The 20,792-nt window shown below is 45.6% G+C and overlaps 1 protein-coding gene across 1 annotated transcript in view; it reads left to right on the top strand.

The window, feature by feature from the left end:
• Nucleotides 1-20,792, top strand: part of LOC142817617 (uncharacterized) — a 136,564-nt gene that overhangs the window by 36,136 nt on the left and 79,636 nt on the right. Inside the window, exon 3 of the mRNA XM_075894672.1 lies at nt 5,588-5,829. Within this exon, the coding sequence (XP_075750787.1) occupies nt 5,763-5,829 (67 nt within the window). The 5' untranslated portion in view covers nt 5,588-5,762. The remainder of the gene's footprint in view (nt 1-5,587; nt 5,830-20,792) is intronic.

The raw sequence follows: 20,792 nt of genomic DNA, 5'->3' as shown, positions 1-20,792 counted from the left end.
TAAACTGCCGACTTGTACATATCCTTGAAACAAACAATTTGCTCGACCCATTTCAGTGTGGGTTTCGAGAAAGTAGATCCACCACAGACCACCTTGTTTGTATCGAGGCACAGATCAGAGACGCCTCCGTCCATAAACAATATTTTCTCTCTGTGTTCCTTGATATCGAAAAGACTTATGATACAACATGGCGTTTTGGCATTCTGAGAGACCTGTCCCACCTTGGTGTGCGCGGAAGAATGTTTCACATAATCGAAAGTTACCTGTCAAACCGGACATTTCTTGTCCGTGTGAGCAGTGTTCTCTCCCAAACATTTGTCCAGGAAACAGGCGTGCCACAAGGTGGTGTACTTAGTTGCACACTTTTTATTATCAAAATGAATTCCTTGCACTTGTCCATCCCCCGCAATATGTTCTATTGTACATATGTCGACGACGTTCAGCTTGGCTTCAAGTCATGCAACTTGGCAATGTGTGAGCGGCAGGTTCAGCTGGGTTTAAACAAGGTCTCCAAATGGGCAGATGAAAACGGATTTCGACTTAACCCACAAAAAAGCATGTGTGTCTTGTTCTCTCGAAAGAGAGGCATGCACTCCGAACCTGACATTCGACTGAATGGGCGACGTGTGTCTGTCAAAGCTGAGCATCAATTCTTAGGCTTAATCTCGGACAACAAGTTGACCTTCGGGCCGCACATCAAGTATTAAAAATAAAATGTTTAAAAGCCATGATTGTTATAAAAGTGTTGTCACGTACCACTTAGGGTAGTGATAGGCAATGCCTCATGAATCTGTATCGAAGCCTCATTCGCACCCGCGTAGATTATGGGGCTGTTGTTTATCAGTCTGCAACTCAAAGTGCTTTGAAGATGCTGGACCCCGTGCACCATTTGGGCATCCGCCTTTCTACGGGTGCTTTTCGCACCAGCCCTGTACAAAGCCTTTACGTTGAGTCAAATGAATGCTCGCTTCATTTACAGAGAACTTACATGTCCTTTGTATATTTTCTTGAAGTGAAAGCAGACAAGAAGCACCCCTCATACTCTACTATTAATGATCTGTCGAGCTAGATTCTGTTTCAAAACAGGCCTTCGATAAGGCAGCCATTCTCAGTTCGCCTGAAGGGTCTAGCTGAAGAAACTGGAGTGTCACTTGAACACAGTTTAATGGCTCCTGTAGCATACCCGCCACCATGGCAGTGGCAGAATATAGACTGCGATGTGTCTTTCCTAGAAGTTACAAAACATGCACCTATTGCCCATATTCGAACATACTTCCTGGAACTTCAACACGAATACACACATCCTGAGTTCTTTACAGATGCCTCCAAGTCTAACTCCTGTGTGTCCTACGCTGCTGTCGGCCCATCCTTTTCGGATGCTGGCCCTCTACATCCAGGCACAGGTATCTTCACAGCGGAAGCTTACGCGATACTTGTGGCAGCTAAACACATCAAACAATTACAAATACAAAAAGCAGTAATTTATACAGACTCCCTCAGTGTTGTAACGGCTCTGCACAGGCTTAAAAAACAAAAAAACCCGGTCCTTGTCTCACTTTACTCCAATTTGTGCACACTCTACGCACTCAAACAACATGTTACAGTGTGCTGGGTGCCAGGGCACCGTGAGATCCAAGGCAACGTGAGGGCGGATCAGCTCGCTGCATCCGTCCAGAAAAGCACTGCCCCTACACCCATAATAATCCTGGCCCTTGATCTTATGCCGTCTCTCAAACGAAACCTCAGGGACTATTGGCAGAGCAAGGGGGATACACACACACAAAACAAACTACACATTATCAAGCCACACCTTGGTCATTGGCTGCCAGTATCAAAATCGCGTCATACAGAGGTAATACTAACGAGACTCAGGATAGGACACACATACACGACACACACATATCTTTTGTCCGGTGGCCATCCACCAATGTGCGACAGATGTGGTGAAGCTTTAACAGTCCTTCACATGTTAATTCAGTGCGAACACTTAGAAACTCAAAGAAAACAGCATTTTCCATTACCCTACCGACAACATATACCTTTACACCCTGCAATGTTCGTTGGTAGGGAACTGCTTTTTAGTCATAAATAATTGTTAGCGTTTTTATAAGATATTAATAATTTTCATATCATATACCCGGGCATCCCGTAGCACGACCTCTCCAGGGAGGTTTTTGCTGCGGTGGCTACACAGGAAAGCACTTGCCTCACGGCAAGGGTATGAACGAGTGAGGTACTTGTGCTAATGCCATAGATGTCCACCATCGTTTTACATTATCACCAACTTTTGTCACCTATTCACACCACACACACCTTTAATGGCATGGTCATGATTTTATTACTTGTATGTTTTTACCCGTCTTACTGCGAGGAATTTTATGGCCCTTATACAGCCGCTAATCACAATCATTATCCACATTCCTTGTCCCATGAACTGGCGCTCTTTGGCCATCAAATGGCCCTTGCGCCAAAAAACACCATATATCATCATCAGATAGATAGATAGATAGATAGATAGATAAATAGATAGATAGATAGATAGATAGATAGATAGATAGACAGATAGATACGGTACAAACCTTGAAGTTAGCTAATAATTGCTTCACTTTTAGAGATATAAGCACAATGTCGGTGTGGTTTACACGCACTATTTCGTCGCTGCAGTTCAGTGCTAATAAAAAATTAGGAAACTCTGAACTAGTGCCCCGCCTGATGGAGCAGCGAAGTTAACTACCTTTCTTGCTTTTTCTTTTTTTTTCTTCCTACGCTTTCTTCACAATCTCGCTACCTTTTTTCATCTCCTTATTTTTGCCTCGCCTTTTGTCTGTATAGATCTCTTTTCTCTATGTATTTCTTTTTCCCTATTATTTGCTGTCTATTCCATTAAAAAGTTCTCGCTTTCTTTCTTTTTTGTTTTGCCTTCTTTTTTGTGTGTGTTTATTTATCTGCCTTTCTCTCTCGATTACTTTATTTGGGATAGCAATTACAAGGACACTCTCGGCAGGATTTTGCCGCCGGCGTCGATATTAGCGTAGACGTGAGGGTCGGCGTCACTGTGACTCAGTATTATATATATATATATATATATATATATATATATATATATATATATATATATATATATATATATAAACTTCAAGCGCGCCAAGTTAAACGTGAGACCTCTGTGTCGAGAACGCGAGGCGTTAATCCCTGAGCTACCGAGGAGCACGTCGTTCAATGTTCAAACGCCCAGCTATTCATATATAACTTTTACCTTTGCTGACCAGGCTCGGGGGGAATAATCGTATTTTGAGAATTAGCAGAAAGATGCCGCAATGAGTGGGCGTCGCCAAATCGCGTGGCGGCACGCGCTCCAAACTTTCACCCGTTTTTTGCCCCATTTAAAGCAGAGAGGCGAGGCTCACTCGCGCGCTCTTATCTCGCGGGGAGGTTCGTACGTCTTGGCTGGCCTTGGGCTTAATCTGGAACGACCTTTAGGAGCGAAGCTCCTCAAAGCGGCGCACGTGCGTTCCTCGTAGTACGTAACATGTCTTACGCTTTGACCTCCAAGGAGGTGCCGGTGGAAGATTTCTCCTGTGCGTTGTTGAACAATAAAAAAATCGCAGCTTAACTAAAAGCGAAATTCTTCTGTCTCTCATTCCCCATTAACAGCCATTGGCATGTACATTGAGCAGTATCTGACATTTAAAGGTTGCTACGTTATACTTGCTGGGCGTAACCTCCTTTGTTTCAGAAAGGTTTAGCGTGCGTTGGGCCGCAGTGCCATGAATACAGGGAACTAGTATATACCATGAACTAGAGGTGGTTAATGGTCGGAAGTAGACACGAAGCGCCAGCCGTAAGAAAGTTTGCGTGTGCCACCTCTCGTTTAGTCCTTGGAATGTCTGCTGGATGGCGGCGCTTCCGTATGCGGAATATATAATGAAAAGATGCGAGATTGTTGTACTTGGAGTGTTGACTAGATGGACGAATGGACACACAGACAGATGGATAAACGGACGCACGGATGGCTGCACGAACGAATGGACGCATGGGCGGACGCAGGGTGGATGCATGGACGAGCGCATGGACGGACGCATGGATGGACGTGCGGACGCACGCACAGACGCACGCACGGACGGGCGGATGGACGCGTGGGTGGACGCATGGATGGACGCACGGACGGATGGAAGCAAGAACGAATACACGGATGGATGCTTCGCCCCACTCTCCATCATCCACCCCGTAGATATGCTGCCATTTTTTTTTGTAGTTACGGGGCGCATAAAAGTTACTGCATTTATTGAGGTCTTCGTTTGAGAAAAGTGCGCGCTTTTCAGACAAAGCAAAATAACAACTGAGAAATTTGTTCGCAAGCATTTGTAATTATGAATACGTTTCGTGCATATTATGCGCGTGAGAAACGCGGGGCATGTTTTGATCTGCTTTCTAGTCTGCGCGTGACTTTCCAATTCATTGCTATCGCGTTCATTGCTTCGGCTTTGTGGCAAAGCTGTCACTTTTTCTTTTTCAGTCTCCCTGTCTTCTCATGTCTGCTCTTTCTTTCTCGCTATTTCTTGCCGTCGCTTTATTACATCTACTTCTTTTTCTTTCTCAAAATTGTTTCCTCAACTTTAATTCTGCCTTTGTCGTTTTGTTCGTATTCATGTTTCACATTTTTCTTCTGTATGTTTCTACATAATTCTTGCTACCTCTACACCTGCTTTGCAAACTTATCAAGTCGTTCTTCTCTTCCTGTCTCGTTTTTTCTCTTTCTCTTATATTATACCCCTTTTTTAGTTCCATTTCTTGCTTTCTCTTTGATTTTGTTTTTGTCGTTTTGCTTCTTATTTTGCGTCACCGTTATGCTATCTTTTTTAAAAAGTGTTTGTTTTTATATATCTTGTCTTTTTTTTCTGTCTAGTTAACTTCACGCGTCCTTTTTCTCTTTCTTCTCGCTATTTCTGTTGTTCTCTTTTATTCTATCTCTTTCTTCGTTCTGTTTCTTGCTGTCTCTTCGATTCTGCCTTGGTCGTTTTGCTTCCTATTCTGTGTCACTCATTTTCCTATCTTTTCTTGTGTTGTAACACTCGAGCGTAAATATATGCGCTAATTTCAATAATAAATCCACAATTCAAATAGCTTTGATCGGTGTATTACCCGCTAATATCTTTAAACTTACGACTTCTTGAATTGTTTTTGTTCCATCCAAAAAGGCGGTGGTGGCGTAGTCGTTACGGTGCTCGGCTTCTTACCCGAAGGTAGAATATGTGATCCCGGCCGCGGCGGTATCATTTCAACGTAGGCGAAAAGCTGGAGGCCCGTGTAATGTGCGATGTCAGTGAACCTGGTTGACGACCAGGAGGCCGGAATTTCTTAGGCTTTCCACCACGGAGTCTATTATTATCATCATTTTGTGGCTTCGGGACGTAAAAGTTTAGTTATAGTGTCCCTGTCAACGATAACGTAACTTGGTCGACCTAGTCTGTTATTGAAATTCTTTAAATATACATTTTCTGCCTAATGGACGCCATAATGTGTAGCGAAGATTAGAAATGATTGAAGACTACATGATCCGCCAGAGCCTTGGCTTTTTTCCCTCGAGTGGGTAGGTGTCAATCATCCGAAGAGCAATCGCCATCATCGAGTGCCGCGAACTGCGGCATCCTCATTGTTGAAGAGGAAGAGGAGGAGCCTTCTGTCGCGTGGGCCCGAAGGAGCGCCGGGCTCGATACTTCACTGTGGTCTTCGCAGTCGTCCAGGAAGCCATCAGGCAGCGAATGGCCGCCAACGACGCCGCAGGCCCACATGGGGCGCACGCCATCCACAACGCAGACGAAAAGCATGGTAAGTGCGTCGCTCTCTCTCGGCCGAGATACGACTATGAGCAGCCGTTAAGTTTACTGTGTTGCTGATCACGAACAGTCTTGCGGGGCTTTGGCGAATGCCGCGGACGTGTCCAGTGGTCATCAAGTGGCACCATCGAAGAAGACGCTTAAGATGGTGCCGTTTTCTGTCGAAATGTAAACGGTTTTGTTGCATTGCTTTGTACCTAATTTCCTGTAGTTAGCCTGGCGTGATTAATTTACGCGTTTAACACAGTAGCCTGTTAAAACTTCACTGCTTAGTGTCGTGTGAACATTGCGCGTAAAAATAACCATTTATGAAGGGCATATGTTGTGCCGGTTGGTGCTGTCAGACGGCAAGGGCATGACGACTGGACAGGTGACCCGACATGAGCCGGCACGACCCGCAAGACGAGCAGATGGGAGTGAGTCCGGAAGAGCGCCCAACTCTCCCGGCCAGCAACCGTTTATTCCAAAAACACATAGACGACGCACGTACACACGTCACTGGTTGCAATGAATCACGTTTGCTAGGGTGCCTTTATGTGCGCGTGCTCCTCCGCTTCCAGGGTGGAGACAACTTTTAGAAGACTCTGCGCCACCACACGGCTATGTTCGTTCAAAAGTGTCGGACGGTGCACAGAGGCAAGAGCGGTAGTAGTGCTGCGAAGACGTTGTTCTTGAGATACATTCTTTAGCCGCTATAACAGGGTGCTGTGTGCCCACGTGTACTAGTCCACACGCGAAAGGTAGGTGGATGTTTCGCATCCCTCGTAACAGCGAGCCAAGAAAAATATAGGAAGCACAAGTGAAACACTACCGCTGACGTCGGATCGAGCGCACCAAACTATGCTAGGTTAATTTTTCATTTGTCGAGCATGTGGCCATGCATTCTTGATCAGGTGGCGGTGAGAATGTTGTTAACAAATTCCTTGCTTGTCTCGCTATAGCTTCTGTATTGCATAATTACAGAGTGAAGCTTCTGTTACAGTGAGGATGTGAAGCTTGGCGTTGCGCCGAATGGGCTGGTTAGATGCTTCACTACCTTGCCGATAAGCCTTGGTAAGAAGGTGAAGACAAGTATTCATAGCTCATGCTAAACACTTATAGTCAAGAGAACCATCAGTAACCTATACAAATTATTACTGATTGATTACAATTAGGCCGCTGGATTAAACCTGGGTATTCTTAGAAAAATCTTAGTTTAGCCTGTATACCGCAGCCTAAGTGACTATGGACAAGCTAATATAACAATAGTCGATACAAATCTATGCTGATAGATACTTATGAAGTGGTATTAGTCAAGACTAGTGGATATTATGTCGGATCACGCTAATCTGGCCCCTGAGAAGATGACCTAGAAAGATACGCTTGAATAGGCACCTCTGGGCGATGTTCTTGCAGATTAAACATGACTACAAAATTCGGCTCAAGCTAATGCTGAACAAGTCTGTGTTGAGTCAATTCAGAATTACTAGCTGTTTGGACGACTCCGTATGGTCACATTAAACAGATCTCACTAAATTTGATTAGGCTGGATTAATGTAATCCAAATCTTTATTAATTCAATTTAAAACTAAGTAAGCTAATATAGCCTGGCAGGTTGAATAACAGGGTATCACCAGGATAAGGCATTGTGAATTCATTCGGATGAATCTAATTCGTACTAAGCTAATCACGAGCGCGTAAATTCGGATTGAGTTCAGATAGCCTAACAACATGGGTGTCGAAACACGTTGACGTTCAGCCCGTCCGGATTGAGCCAGATTGAGCTAATTCGTGTTAAGCTAATGGTGAGCAAGTCTCAAATTGTCAGTTGAAATGGCCTAGTCCTTTGCATTATTGAGTATGACCACGATGAGTCGCTAGAAATTTAACCAAAATAATATAGCTTTGATAGACCGGATTAAGGTAATCCAGACTATTGTGGTTGTTATCAAGCCACTTTGAGTAAATTAAGTTTGTCTAGTCAGATAGATGATACAGTATAAGCACGTAACACTGTGAGTGAAGCCGGAATAAACTAATTCGCATGAAGCTACTCACAAGCAAGCTAATTTGGAGTGAGAGTGTCTTGTTTGTTCGATGACTGAGCGTGGCCACATTAAGCCAGTCTGGAATAACAAGAATTCAGGTATATCTGATTAAAGCTAATCAAAAGAAAATCCATTATCAGTACGTTCAGATTGCCTAGCCAGTTGGATGACTTTGACGACAACAGTTTAGACTAAGCCAGATTAGGGTAATCCACATTAGGCTAAACATGAGCAAGTGAATGGAGGGATTCTCTAGACCTTTAGATGCCGCTACGCGGTCACGTTAAGCCTTTCCGAATTAGGTGAGAATGAGCTAATCTGAATAAGTTTAGGGTAATTTGATTTCCGTGTTAGTACTAGCTATTAATGTTATTTATACCCTTACCTCGCCATGTCAACATTTGTAGTCATCTAGAAAAAAATCAGCCATTGAAGCCCCTTGACTCATTCATGTGTCACGGCGCACATGACATGAAAGACATCATTTTCATTTTAGGCCTATTCATTTATAGTAGTTAAGTTCTCTTATCAAGTCAAGCGAATTTTTGTAGCCACGAAGTTGAAGAATTCCGCAGATACCTCGTTCTTTGAAAATTGATGTAATGCGAAGAATGCGCATGCAAGGTGACTGTGTTGTAATTTGTTTATTGGAAGAATTCGTTATGAAGTTGCGGTCAAGGTATGTACGAAATCTCCCACAGACATACGTTAAACAGCCGCACATCACTGGATGTTTACAGTTGTGTGGCGATTTGAACACGAACATTAGTAGTAGCAACTCCGCAAGCGGTAAACTGATATAAGGAATGATGCTTGCTAGGATCGTAGCCCAGGACACTGCTACATAAATCAACTTGAGCGAATGAAAGCTAACTACAATTGATGTATCGTAGGAGTACAGGTGTAATGTTCGAAAATTTCAAAGCCAGCACTATAACTATAATTGACATGTCACGAACATTAGGGTCTACTTACGATAAAACAGCAGCGCACAGTGGGTTGGTTGGTTGGTTAGTTGGTTGGCTGGTTGCTCAACACCTTGGCGCAACCTACCCAGGGGGATAGGCCATGAATGGGATGGTGCCTTGCTTTTTGAATTAATTCACTTCTTGAAAATAAGGGTTGGAATAATTAGGTAATATAGGTAATATTATAAATGTGTTCGATTTCTAAAAGAAACAGGAAAACCTTAAAAATAAAATAAAAGCACACAATAAAGAAAAAAAAATATATAAAACAACTGAAGTTATTTATTTTTGCATTACATTCTTTTAAATTCTCGTAAAAGATTAGTAACAGCGGTAAAGACGCTCCTGTGACTGAATCCAAATGCGACTGCGCCAAATGAAAGAATCACCGGAAGTGTCAAGTTTAAGTTCAACTTTCGTAGGGGTGCGTCTCTCATAATCAAATAGTGGTTTTGGGACGGTAAACCCCACAAATCAATCAGTCAATCAACTTCCGTAGGGGCTCTTTTAGTGGTCTTTTCCTTTGACTTTTGAATTTTCGGCATGACAAAAAGAAGTGCTCCAACTATTCTCTCTCATTACAATAAAGGCACAAAGGCGACTGTGCCAGACCCGACCTGTGCAGGTAAAAGTTCAATGAAGGGACTCGACAACGCAGCCTGGTTACACGAAACACGAAAAGGACGACATAAGCGAGTACGCTGACAAACAATCGCACTCCTCGTGGTGTCCTGGTCTGTTTCTTCTTGTGTGTCGCGTTTAGTTGAGCTCTCACGATGCTATCTTCGTGTGGCTTTTCCAGTATCGTTCTTTTCGTGTAACGTGTTGGTGCCTCAACCCGGTGTGCACCGCTGTTTGATCGCAAATATGGTCAACTAGCCTACAAATATATTTCAAGGAAAGTTTATTTGATAGATATTTATGAGAACTAGCGGTAGAATATATAATTGCCATGCAGAATACCAGGGTTCCATTCCTGATGCCACGACGACACTTGTTTTCTGCATTCGTCCCGCTCAACGCTGCCGATCTCAGCTTTTTCTTAATGGTCAAGCGTCTAAGCTACCCATGTGTGTACACCCTATTCATAAACTGTCAAGCAACTCTGGCACATACCCGCATACCAGTGGCACACACTCATCCCCCGAGCATGTGCCAATGTTTCTTAGAATTTATTAGACGACGTACGTGACGGCATTGTGACATTAACCATGTCACGCATGACCAGCGGGTCATAATCGTCCAACTATTTTACCCTTCCAAACTTTGGTTCACCCTAAGTTAAGGGGATGATCATGAGAGCACGAAGACCTAGATAGATATATAGATAGATAAATAAAATAAAATAATATATATATATATATATATATATATATATATATATATATATATATATATATATATATATATATATAGATAGATAGATAGATAGATAGATAGATAGATAGATAGATAGATACGCACATAAACACCGAAAGTCCCACAAAGAAATGCTTCACACTGAATAAAGCGGCTGTTGGGACTCCATTACCAGGTCATGTATGCCACGACCTACACGACATGCATGCAGGGTTTTCGGGTTATGATCACGTGTTTGTGTTATGCATAATCTCTTATTCTTTGATGTAACTTTGGTACTCAACAGGTTCATGAACCTGCCATGAGAGCTCCACAACAGGATCCTATTTTTTACGGTCATGCCTAGAGACTTGTGTTTAGAAAAATTCCTATTTTGTTGTTTGCATGTATATTGTGTCATTTTAATATATGAGCAAAAATTGGAGGTTAAGAAGGGCTTTTATGGTGTTTTTACAGTGCCTATAAGTGCCTATAAGTGTCTATAAATGCCTATTTTCTAAATGAGCAAATATAAGAGCGCTATTCAAGCCCAAATTTTGTTTTAGAGCGTGGTGTGAAGTCATTATTTATGTAAAAAGGCAACATTGATATTTCTAAACGGTATAACGTTCAACAAAGACAAAGCTGACAAGCTGAAAGCTATTGAAGGAAAAGCATGAGGAGTGAAAAAGACGATATTTCAGCAGCCCTAAGTGGAGGCACGTCTCAGCGTCTGCAGAGGTAGGAGGAGGGAGAGTTAAAAAAAGGGTAAGAAAATAGAAGGGACGTCCATGGCCGAGGACGCGGCGATTGCCTTGTACAGACAGCTGTTCAGTGCCTTGAACGAATTGAACAACCACCTTGAAAACCTGGTGCTGCAGATGGAAAGGAAGAGCACGTTTTTCTGGGCAGCCGCGAGTAGCTAGAGGATGAATAAAAAAAAAATGGAGGGCCACTCATGGAATTCTCTCGTTGATTCTGTGGTGGCGAAGGTCGCCAAATCGTTAATCTTTATACGGTGAAGCCCGAGACAAATGCCGGCATGTTTACAATCAACGATGTATTTAGCATACAATCGCCATATGCTTGAATACGCTCCGCGTGAGACCCCTTGTCATGTGTCTTTACGTGACAAACATGAAAAAATACACAAAACCGGACTTAAGAGAATTTCCTAAGCCATTACTCAAAAATGATAGCTGTCACATTATGACAAATGAACTAGAATAGGAATTACTATCGTCTCGTTCAATTAAACAGCGGTTAAAGCTGCTATGTCAAGCATTTCATAGCAAAACCCACATTCTAAAAGTAATGTACCTAAACAGTCCTCTTCGCGCAATGATAATTAGGATTTTAGAATGTCGTATCAGAGATTTTATTTCTATTATTTTCTTTTTTGGTAGTTTTATGACAGAATGAAATGACTTATAAAGGGAACAAAGAGTGTTGTGTTGATGAGGCGTGTTTTCTTTGACACTGTAACCCATCTGCTGCAGCGCCTTAGGGTAAAAAGGGTGATGTGCGCGCGGATTTTGTTTTGTTTGTAATTTACTTTTTAAGCATCCCTCTCGAGGTGACATGATAAGTTGTCGTTAGACACTAGAAGTTCTTCCGTGCTTGACGAAAAGTGTTCTACCACGGTGATTTTTCAAATTGGTTTGCTACGAGCCAGCAAAGCATTATTCGGAGAAGCAAGCTTGAATCCCTTGCTTCTCGTCCCGTGTACCCATCGCGAGCTTCAATCCTTCCCTGTCCTCTTCGCTATCGGGGCTGGAGAATCACATTACACATGCGCAACGAGAACAACATGCGTAAGCAAGGCACGCCTGCATGACGTGCCCCAGCCTGCTTGTTCACGTATTCCATCAATGTTGTGCCGTTTCGGCGTTTTCTGTTGAGTATTACCCGTTCCTATGGGATGGATCAGTCAGTGCACGTATATCAGGAGAAGCTGGCAAGGATCATCGATTGTGATCGCGATACACCATGTCACTCCGCTGAAGCTGCCTTCAGAGACGACGCACCAAACACAAGCTAAGCGTTGTCGGAGTTGGCGAAGGCACGTTTCAGGAACGACGAGAAGACGAATGCAAGTGAAATAGGGTAGTAGTAGTAGTACTAGCAGTAGTAGTAGTAGTAGTAGTATTGTTAAAGTGAGTTGTGATGAAATTGTTTTTATTTACAAGAGGTGAGCAAGGGTCGTTCGCGGTAACGCACTGCAATCTTGTCAAGCCTCTTCGTCTTCCTTCCTTTCTCTTTTCTACCTTTCACATGTCCCGTACATTCCCCCACAAGAAGACGAAGCGTGTAGGGCGAGTTATGATGCACAATGAGTGTAAAAAGGTTTTAAGCGAGCAATGTGAGTGAGCTGCTTTCTGCTCAATCGTCGACCATAGGACAAAAGACGAGCTATTACGTAGGCGTGCTGGCTGAGACGCTTCAACGCTATACAAATGGGCCTGACTATCGTGACAGAAGCTTTTTACACAATCCACGCTTGCGTTGCGCTCTCCAAAGCAACACCACGTCACTTTTTTTTGAATGATACTGGTTTGTGACAGTCGTCGTATCGTTCCTTCGAACGACTTTTGAGGTCACAGTCCGAAGACGAGCGATTCGGCGGGCTTCTTCCGCGAGGCTTGAGGTGTTCGATACAGAATCGTCCTTGTGCGGAATAAAGGGTAAGAGAGTGTCCAGAGGGCTTAGAGGCAACCTGGAGTTTAACAAATAAAATAGGCTAAAGTTTGTTGTTTCGTGTTTTGCCGTGTTGTACGCGTACATGATAAAAGGCAGCACGTCATCCCAGTTGTTTTCATAGGAGGAAACGCACATGGCAAGCATGTTGATCAGCGTTCGGTTTGTCTGTTCAATGAGGCCATTTGTCTGCGGATAATACGGTGTGGAATGACGGAACTGCGTCGTGCATATGCGAAGTAATTTTTCAATGGCATCAGCAGTGAACTGGGGGCCACGGTCACTGATAATAACACGCGGTGGGCCATCGCGAAGGACCACGGAGGAAGGCAAGAAGACTGCCACGGAAGCAGCGGTAGAAGACGGAATGGCTGCGGTTTCGGCATACCACGTAAGGTGATCCGCGCAGACGATTATCCAATGGTTCGTCTTGTTAGATAACGAAAATAGACCCAGAATTTCAATTCCTACATGTTCAAAAGGTACGCTGGGTGGTGTAATGGCTCAAGGGGGGACCTGATGTTGCGGTGGCAGGGCGCTTGTGACGTTGGCACGTCTCGCAACTAGCGACGTAACGTTTCGTTGTTTCGCACATCTTGAGCCACTAAAAGCGTTCCTGCGTGCGGTGCAGTATTCGTATGAAGCCGAAATCACCGGATGTCGCATCGTCATGCATAGCACGTAGGACATTGAAGCGAAGGCTCTCGAGGACAAGTAATAGAAAACGTGCTCCAAGTCTGGAGTAGTTAGTCTTGTAGAGCAATTTGTCTCGAACCGTAAAGCGACAACTGTGTTGGGAAGTACGGGCGGTGGTAAAAAGAGGATCCAGGTTGAGATCATTGCATTGTTCTCTCTGGACTTCAGCCGCGTCGGGGAACGTGCTTGTAACAACAGCAAGGCAGTCATGCCAACTCTCAGCATCGCAGTCGGTCATCGCAAGAGGAATCCGGGGGAGGCAGTCTGCCTCGGCGTGACGACGGCCGCTCTTGTACGACACCGTAAAGTCGTAGCACCTTACGTGCTAGGTGGCCAGAGGGATCACGCAAACCGACCAACCAGGATAACGAATGATGATCGGTAATTATCTTTAATTGCCTCCTTATGGGAGGTCATTAAAGCTAACAACGAAACTTCTGCATGGTGAAAACAGCTGCCAGACATTCCTGTTCCGTAACTGTGTAATTGCGTTCAGATTCGCTCAGGCAACGGCTGGCATATGCCACGACATGCTCTGCGCCATCGTGACGTTGTACAAGCACCGCTCTTACGCCAATACCACTAGCGTCAGTGTGGTTCTCAGTCGGGCAAGATAAATCGAAGTGATGCAACAGTGAGTGGTGCTGACGTTAGTACAAACTTGAGTTGGGAGCATGCGGCATCACACTCTGGTGTCCTGTCGCAAGGTGCTTGTCAGCGGGTAGACGATCTCGGCAAATAGTGGAACAAAACGACGGATATATGAGCACATGCCTACAAATGAGCGAAGTTCTCGTGTGGACTGCGGTGGTTTGAAAGAGCTCACTGCTTCTATCTTGTGAGGAGCGGGTCTCACGCCGTATTTGTCGACTAAGTGCCCCAGCACTAGCGTTTGACGTTCACCAAAGCGACATTTTTTGGAATTCAGAACCAGCCCGGCATTTTTGATGCAGTTGAGAACAAGACAGATACGGTTGTTATGTTCTTCCAACATGTGGCCAAAGATCACGACATCGTCAAGGTAGTACATGCATATTTCCCATTTTAGACCACGTAATACTGTGTCCATAAATCTTTCAAATGTGGTAGGAGCATTACAAAGACCAAAGGGCATGGCAGTAATTTCAAACAGGCCATCCGGAGTAACGAAAGCAGTCTTTTCTTTTTCGCCGGGTTCCATAGGTATTTGTCAACAACCAGATTGCAAATCAAGCGTTGAAAAATAGCAGGCAGCATGCAAGCAATCTATTACGTCATCGGTCCGTGGTGAGGGATATACGTCTTTTTTCATCACAGTGTTTAGACGCCTGTAATCTACGCAGAATATCCAGGAACCATCTTTTTTCCTGACAGGAATTACCGAGGCGTCCCACGGGGTGGACGACTCTTGCACCACACCTTTGCTCAGCATGTCCTTTACTTGTTCGGCGATAACTTCGCGCTCAGAAAATGACACTCGGTAGGGCTTTTCGGGGATGGGGTGTGCAGAGCCGGTGTCTATTCTGTGACGAGCGCGCAACGAGGGTAACTGAAGAATTGCATCTTTATGTTTGAAGTCAAAAGCAACAACATGCTAGGAAAGGATCTATACCAGCACTTGCCGTTCCGTTGTGCCGGCCCTGCTGATCATACTGAGCATAACATTTTCAATATGGTGAAAATCGCAACGAGAGGAAAAGGTGGTTAGGTCTGCAACCAGTGTCGGTAATGAGCTGCATCAGGCTTCATCGAAGAGAGCTATCTTCATTCCACGAGGCGGCACAACCGACGTGGCAGAACAATTCAGCGCCCACAATGTTGCTACTCCTTTTGCCATGCACACAACAGGACAGGGCACAAGTATGTCCTTCCTAGAACAGTTCTTGCGCAGAGGCCCCACTACAAGGTCAACACATGCAGCATCAACCCCTGTGGAAGAGACTCGAATGGGTGTCAGGCACCAAGATGGTGGTATTACTCCATCAATCACACTGAGTGTGTTCCTGTCTTCGCCACAATAATCTTTTTTGGAAAGCGATGATAGAAACAAATTATGTAATGATATTTCCCCATAACCACAGTCGACAAAAGCGCCACATTGGTCTAGAAAATTGATACCAAGAATAACATCGCGCGAACAACGAGATAGAACCAGAAATTTGAATACAAATACTTTCCCAGCCAATGAAACACTGACAACACATAGACCAAGACGACGAAGCCACTCGCCACCTACACCACGAAAGGTAATAGTATCGTTCCATGAAAACATGGCTTTCCGACCTAAGCGGTTTCTGAAGGCGAGACTCATCACAGACACAGTCACCCCAGTGTCAACTAACGCTATCGTTGGTATTCCATCTATCAACACATTAGGGAGTTTTAGTGCTGGGTACGCAGGCGGCTTGCGTACGTAGGACGATGGGGCGGCGGTATTGCGCATGCGCGAAGCCCCAAAGAGATGCGTCGCAAGATCGCTGGGGCGATGCGTCTGTGCGGCCATAAACAACGCTGCCACCACTGGCCTCCTAGCGGAGATAAGCTGCCGTGGCGCACATGCTGGCGCATCATGTTACCTTGACGGCGAGCAAAGCTGAGGCTGGCCTGAGCCACCACTTTGACTTTTAAGTTTTAAGCGCAAATATTATAGTGGCTAGCCACTATACGAATAGCATGGCACAAAGTCGCGAAATCTCGGACAGCATGGATCGGCCGCCTTGTAAGGTCCACCTTCGCGAAACTTCACGGTATCTGCACTGCGGATACTTTTGCCGTCGAGTTAAAATAAGCCAAAGTGCGAGCACTTATAGCGATTACACGGTTTCAGCCAGATTTCCACAGCTAGAATGGCCTGGAACATAGAACTAAAAATTTGCCATCTCCCGACCAGCTGACTAGGTGGCGCCATCTAGCGAGGTCATAGTGAAACAGACAACCACACTTTTGTTATTGCAGAAACATTGTGCATGGTACATCTGGTGCAAAAACTGCGCACCGACAATATTACAAATGAGTAACGATTTTATTCATTTTCACCTCAGAAACATTATGCGTAAGCTAACATGTTCATGACTGTGGTTGCACGAAGTGTCACAAGATGCCGACACCGCCGTTACATTAACCTTGTCTTTTCATTTTTTTGCGTATACCAGGATACTGTACACAATAAAAAGTGTCCCGATCACTATGTATGTTCAATTTAACATTTTAAATCATAAAAATACCTAAATAATACTTACGCGACAAGACGCTATGGCGCTGCGAGCGCGTGTGACCTTCGTGCGGCTTGCGTTTGCGTGCGTGCCACCGTGGTGCCAACTAAAAGGAATTCCGGTTGGGTATGGTTTGGGCACGCAACCCCGCACGCTCCCAAGCCCGCAAGGCCCCAAGAGAATGCGTACCCAGCACTAAAACTCCCTATTCACTTATTTTTGGCCATAACAACAGGCAGAGGCATATCTTGAAAAGGCCGTCCGGTGACCTCACCATCATTGCCCGCGGATGCTAGTTTTCCGGTGGCGGAGAGGAAGAACCACGCAGAGGAGATGGCGAGCAACGAGAACAGTTCGATCGTGGTGTCGAACTCCGCTCGGATGCTGGCGAATCGCTGCGTCTAGTCTCACATGAAAAACCGTCCCTTAGGAACAAGTCGGTCGTCCGCAGGTCATATGGTGGGCACGGCGAAATCCGTGGAAACATGGCTAAACGTTTCCTCTGCCTTGTGCAGGGCTTGCTGCTCTGCGTCCCCAACGTATCTGCTGGATCTACAACGGCCACCACTGGGTACTCGCCGCATTCGCACCACTTTCCTTTCTGCAAGTCACAGCCGCCCCACGTGGAACCATGTGATGCCATCCCGAAGCTGCTGCCGCCTGGCAGTGCTTGGTCTGTGACGTCATCCGATCATCGACTACTTAAAGACACCTGGAACCCCCCCTCCCTTAGTGGGCATGGCGAAATCCGTGGAAACATGGCTAAACGTTTCCTCTGCCTTGTGCAGGGCTTGCTGCTCTGCGTCCTCAACGTATCTCCTGGATCTTGTTATGACCGCCATCGGTAGGCGCCATACTGTCGCTGAGAAGCGTAGCCGGGCAGCGTTCCCACGCCTGGAACCCCGGTTTTCTTGGAACCAGCGTCGAGAGATGACGGGGGAGCGGCGCTCTTTTAATCTTCAAACAAGTAGCCGGCTCGCCGAATGCCTATGCCCGCCAGGCATTGTCCCTGCTAGCCAGCGGATGAGACGTCACGTCGCCACGAAGCGGTAAGCCGTTCCAGAGGGGACAACAAAGACAGCGTCTTCCTTTGTAGAAACGGCGACCGCCGCCACAAAGTGCCCTGCTAATTGAGCAGACAGATTGGCGGACCATTTGATGTCTGCTGTCCGAAGCTTGGGACCCCTCGACCAGTGACACACACGACGAGCAAGAGCCCCTCTGGCGCCACCTTTAAGTGCAGTGATCTTGACTCGAAATTGGCTGTTCACGTGCGCCGTGCCTGCTCGTACCCCTCACCTGTTGTGTGTGTGTGTGATTGGTGTTCCACTGAAGAAGGAGGAGCCCGACAGGGCTTATAACGGCGCCGCAGAGTGCAGGACGTCGCTCTGGACCAAGTAAAGGTTCAACCACCACGTTCGTAGTTTGTGAAGGCTCTGAACCAAGTAAAGGTTCAACCACCACGTTCGTAGTTTGTGAAGGCTCTGAACCAAGCAAAGGTTTAACCACCACGCTCGTGGTTTGTGAACTCTTAACCTCATGCTGTAAATATTTGTAAATAGTGCCATAAACCTTGTTTGTTTTTCGTATCCCCATCTTGTAAGCGGTCGTTTCCTCAACCCGAAGCTACACCACGCTACCACAGCACCCCGGGATCACAACAACTGGTTGGCAGTGGTGGGATCACGACAACTGGTTGGCAGCGGAGGGATTCGAAGCTACAAGTGACAACAACAGTCGGCCCAAGAGAAGCAGCTGGCTCGAGACATGGATCACGTATGGGTGAGTGCTTGGCTTTTCCTTTGAGTGAACCAGGTTCTAAAAGAGGGTTAAATTTTAGAACTGGTAGTTAACTTTGCCGAAAGACTCAGTTTCGCCGTTTCGGAAAGTTGTTTTGGAAGTAACGAGCACTCAGTACGATCATGGACTTACGGGAGCTGCAGAAGTCAGACTTGTTGCTGTTGTGTGAGGAATTGGGGATCGATACAAAGGGTTTGGCACGAAAACCCATAATCATTCAAGCGATTAATGATTTGGGGGCTGATGATGAGGAACTAAGTGAAGAATGGGACCTCATCATCGAAAGAAAACTAAGAGCAGCTCAGATGGAAGGAAAGAGTGAAGACGAAAGAGAAAGCCTCAAACTAAAGTTTTTCAAACAAGACTATGAATTGAGTAAGAGGCTGGGACGCCAGCAAGGAGTACTTCTCGAAAATGAGGCAGAGTTCGAGATGTCTAGGTACATGCAGCCATATGAGGTATCATGGGATATGGGCCTGTATCTTAGACTCTTTGAACGGAAGTGTAGTGAACTGAAGTGTGAGCGAGACACCTGGTCTCAGAAGCTACGCACGGTTCTGCCCTGCGAGGCAGCGGATGTTGTTGCGCGACTCAGTGAGCAGCACGCGAACAACTACGAAGTTGTGAAAGCAGAGCTAATCAGAAGATTTGGAACTTCTATTAGCAAAAAGAAAGAAAGACTCGCACCGGAGTCTGAAAGCGAGGCGCGTCGCAAAGCGCCAGAAATTGAGGCGCGTCATGAAGCGCAAGAAACAGTGATCGCGCCAGAAAATGGCCCGCAAATTCTCGAATGCATCCATGTAAATGATGTAGAGAACGAGGCCGTGGCCGGTCTGCAGGTGGGGACGATGTCGAAAGACGCTCCTTGCGTGGATGAAGAGGGTGCCAGCAGCCCTAATGGGCCCAGTAAGAGGCTGGAAACCTTCTTCGTGCCTCAGGGGGACCTTTCGACATTGTCAAATTTAGGCATGGTTAGCGCAGTGGCTGATGAGAGCAAGAGCGCCACGCTTCAGCAGTGCAGCGATAATACCGCGCCGGTTTGCAAACATCGCAGAAAAAGGAAGAAGCGGAGGCATTCGTCACTGCGCAAGCCTAGGACAAGCCCCACTCAGTCACAAGAAAGACGAGAGGGTAGGCAGTTAATCCGTTCCAGGAAACGCCCATGGTGGCGTTCCGAGAGGTACAAGCGGCAAGCCAGGTGCAGAGGGGGGAAACGAGGTGCATTACCCCAACGAAAAGCGCGGTTGCGTTCGACAACTTCGGGAAAGCGACCTTGCCCGAAGGCTCGAAGTCGGAAGGGCAGAGTGGCTAAATACCGCGTAGGGGTGAACACAAAGAGGAAATGGCACAGGCTCCCCACCAGCTACTGGCGTCACTTGCAAATTCCTGCGGGGAATAGGCCGAAGTTGAAATTGAGGTGTGACGGCAGTGCACTGCTTAGAGTTTGTGCATTTTGTACCTTCTGGCGAGCTCGAAAACTGCCGGGACCACAACCCCATCGTGTGCGATTCAAGCGAATCTAGTTAAGAAAAGGGGGTGGTCAGATTGAGTAACACATGCTTATTTCGTATGGTTACTTAGTTTTACTTTGTAGGTGTAATTTCAGTACTTTTAATTATGTAAGTTACGTGATGCGGTGGAAAATTTTCAGAAGGAAAACCGCCGAGCCAAAGGCTGAAAGTCAGCATCGAATTAATTTAATCATTGTGCGAAAATTTGCGTAAAGGTAAAAACCAAGAAAATGTGTTATTTTTCTAGTGTTTATAGGTTTAGTGTTATGTCGCATGCCTTCACTGTCATGTGGATATGGCGTGAATTGGCATTTAAGGAAGAAGATATTAACATAAACCGAATGATTTCATTAATCGATTAACCTTGGCGCGACACGGTAGAGTTGCCGTTGCGCGCATTGAGAATCTTGGTGCACGGTTTTGGCATAAAACCTGTGCAATTGCTTTTTAGGTATTTTTACCTAGGATTATTTTTGTGTTGTACACAGAGAATTACAACATAACGTAGGTTAAGCTTTCGGGAGGCTGGTGAACTTTATGTCTCAGTGGTAGACAATTACGGGCGGCCGTAAACAAAGACGGACGTTCGGACAAAATTAGCGCTCACTGAATCCGAGTTCCTGACTGATGCTCTCAGCAGGACAGGGCCGTGTAAGTAGTCAGCGACAAAAAGAAAGAGTCTGCCGTTATATGTCTCGACGACAGTGGCAACGAGTATGATGCGTTC

Source organism: Rhipicephalus microplus, chromosome 5 (genome assembly GCF_043290135.1).
Source record: "Rhipicephalus microplus isolate Deutch F79 chromosome 5, USDA_Rmic, whole genome shotgun sequence".
Lineage (NCBI taxonomy): Eukaryota > Metazoa > Arthropoda > Arachnida > Ixodida > Ixodidae > Rhipicephalus > Rhipicephalus microplus.
This window is presented reverse-complemented; position numbering and strand designations above follow the sequence as displayed.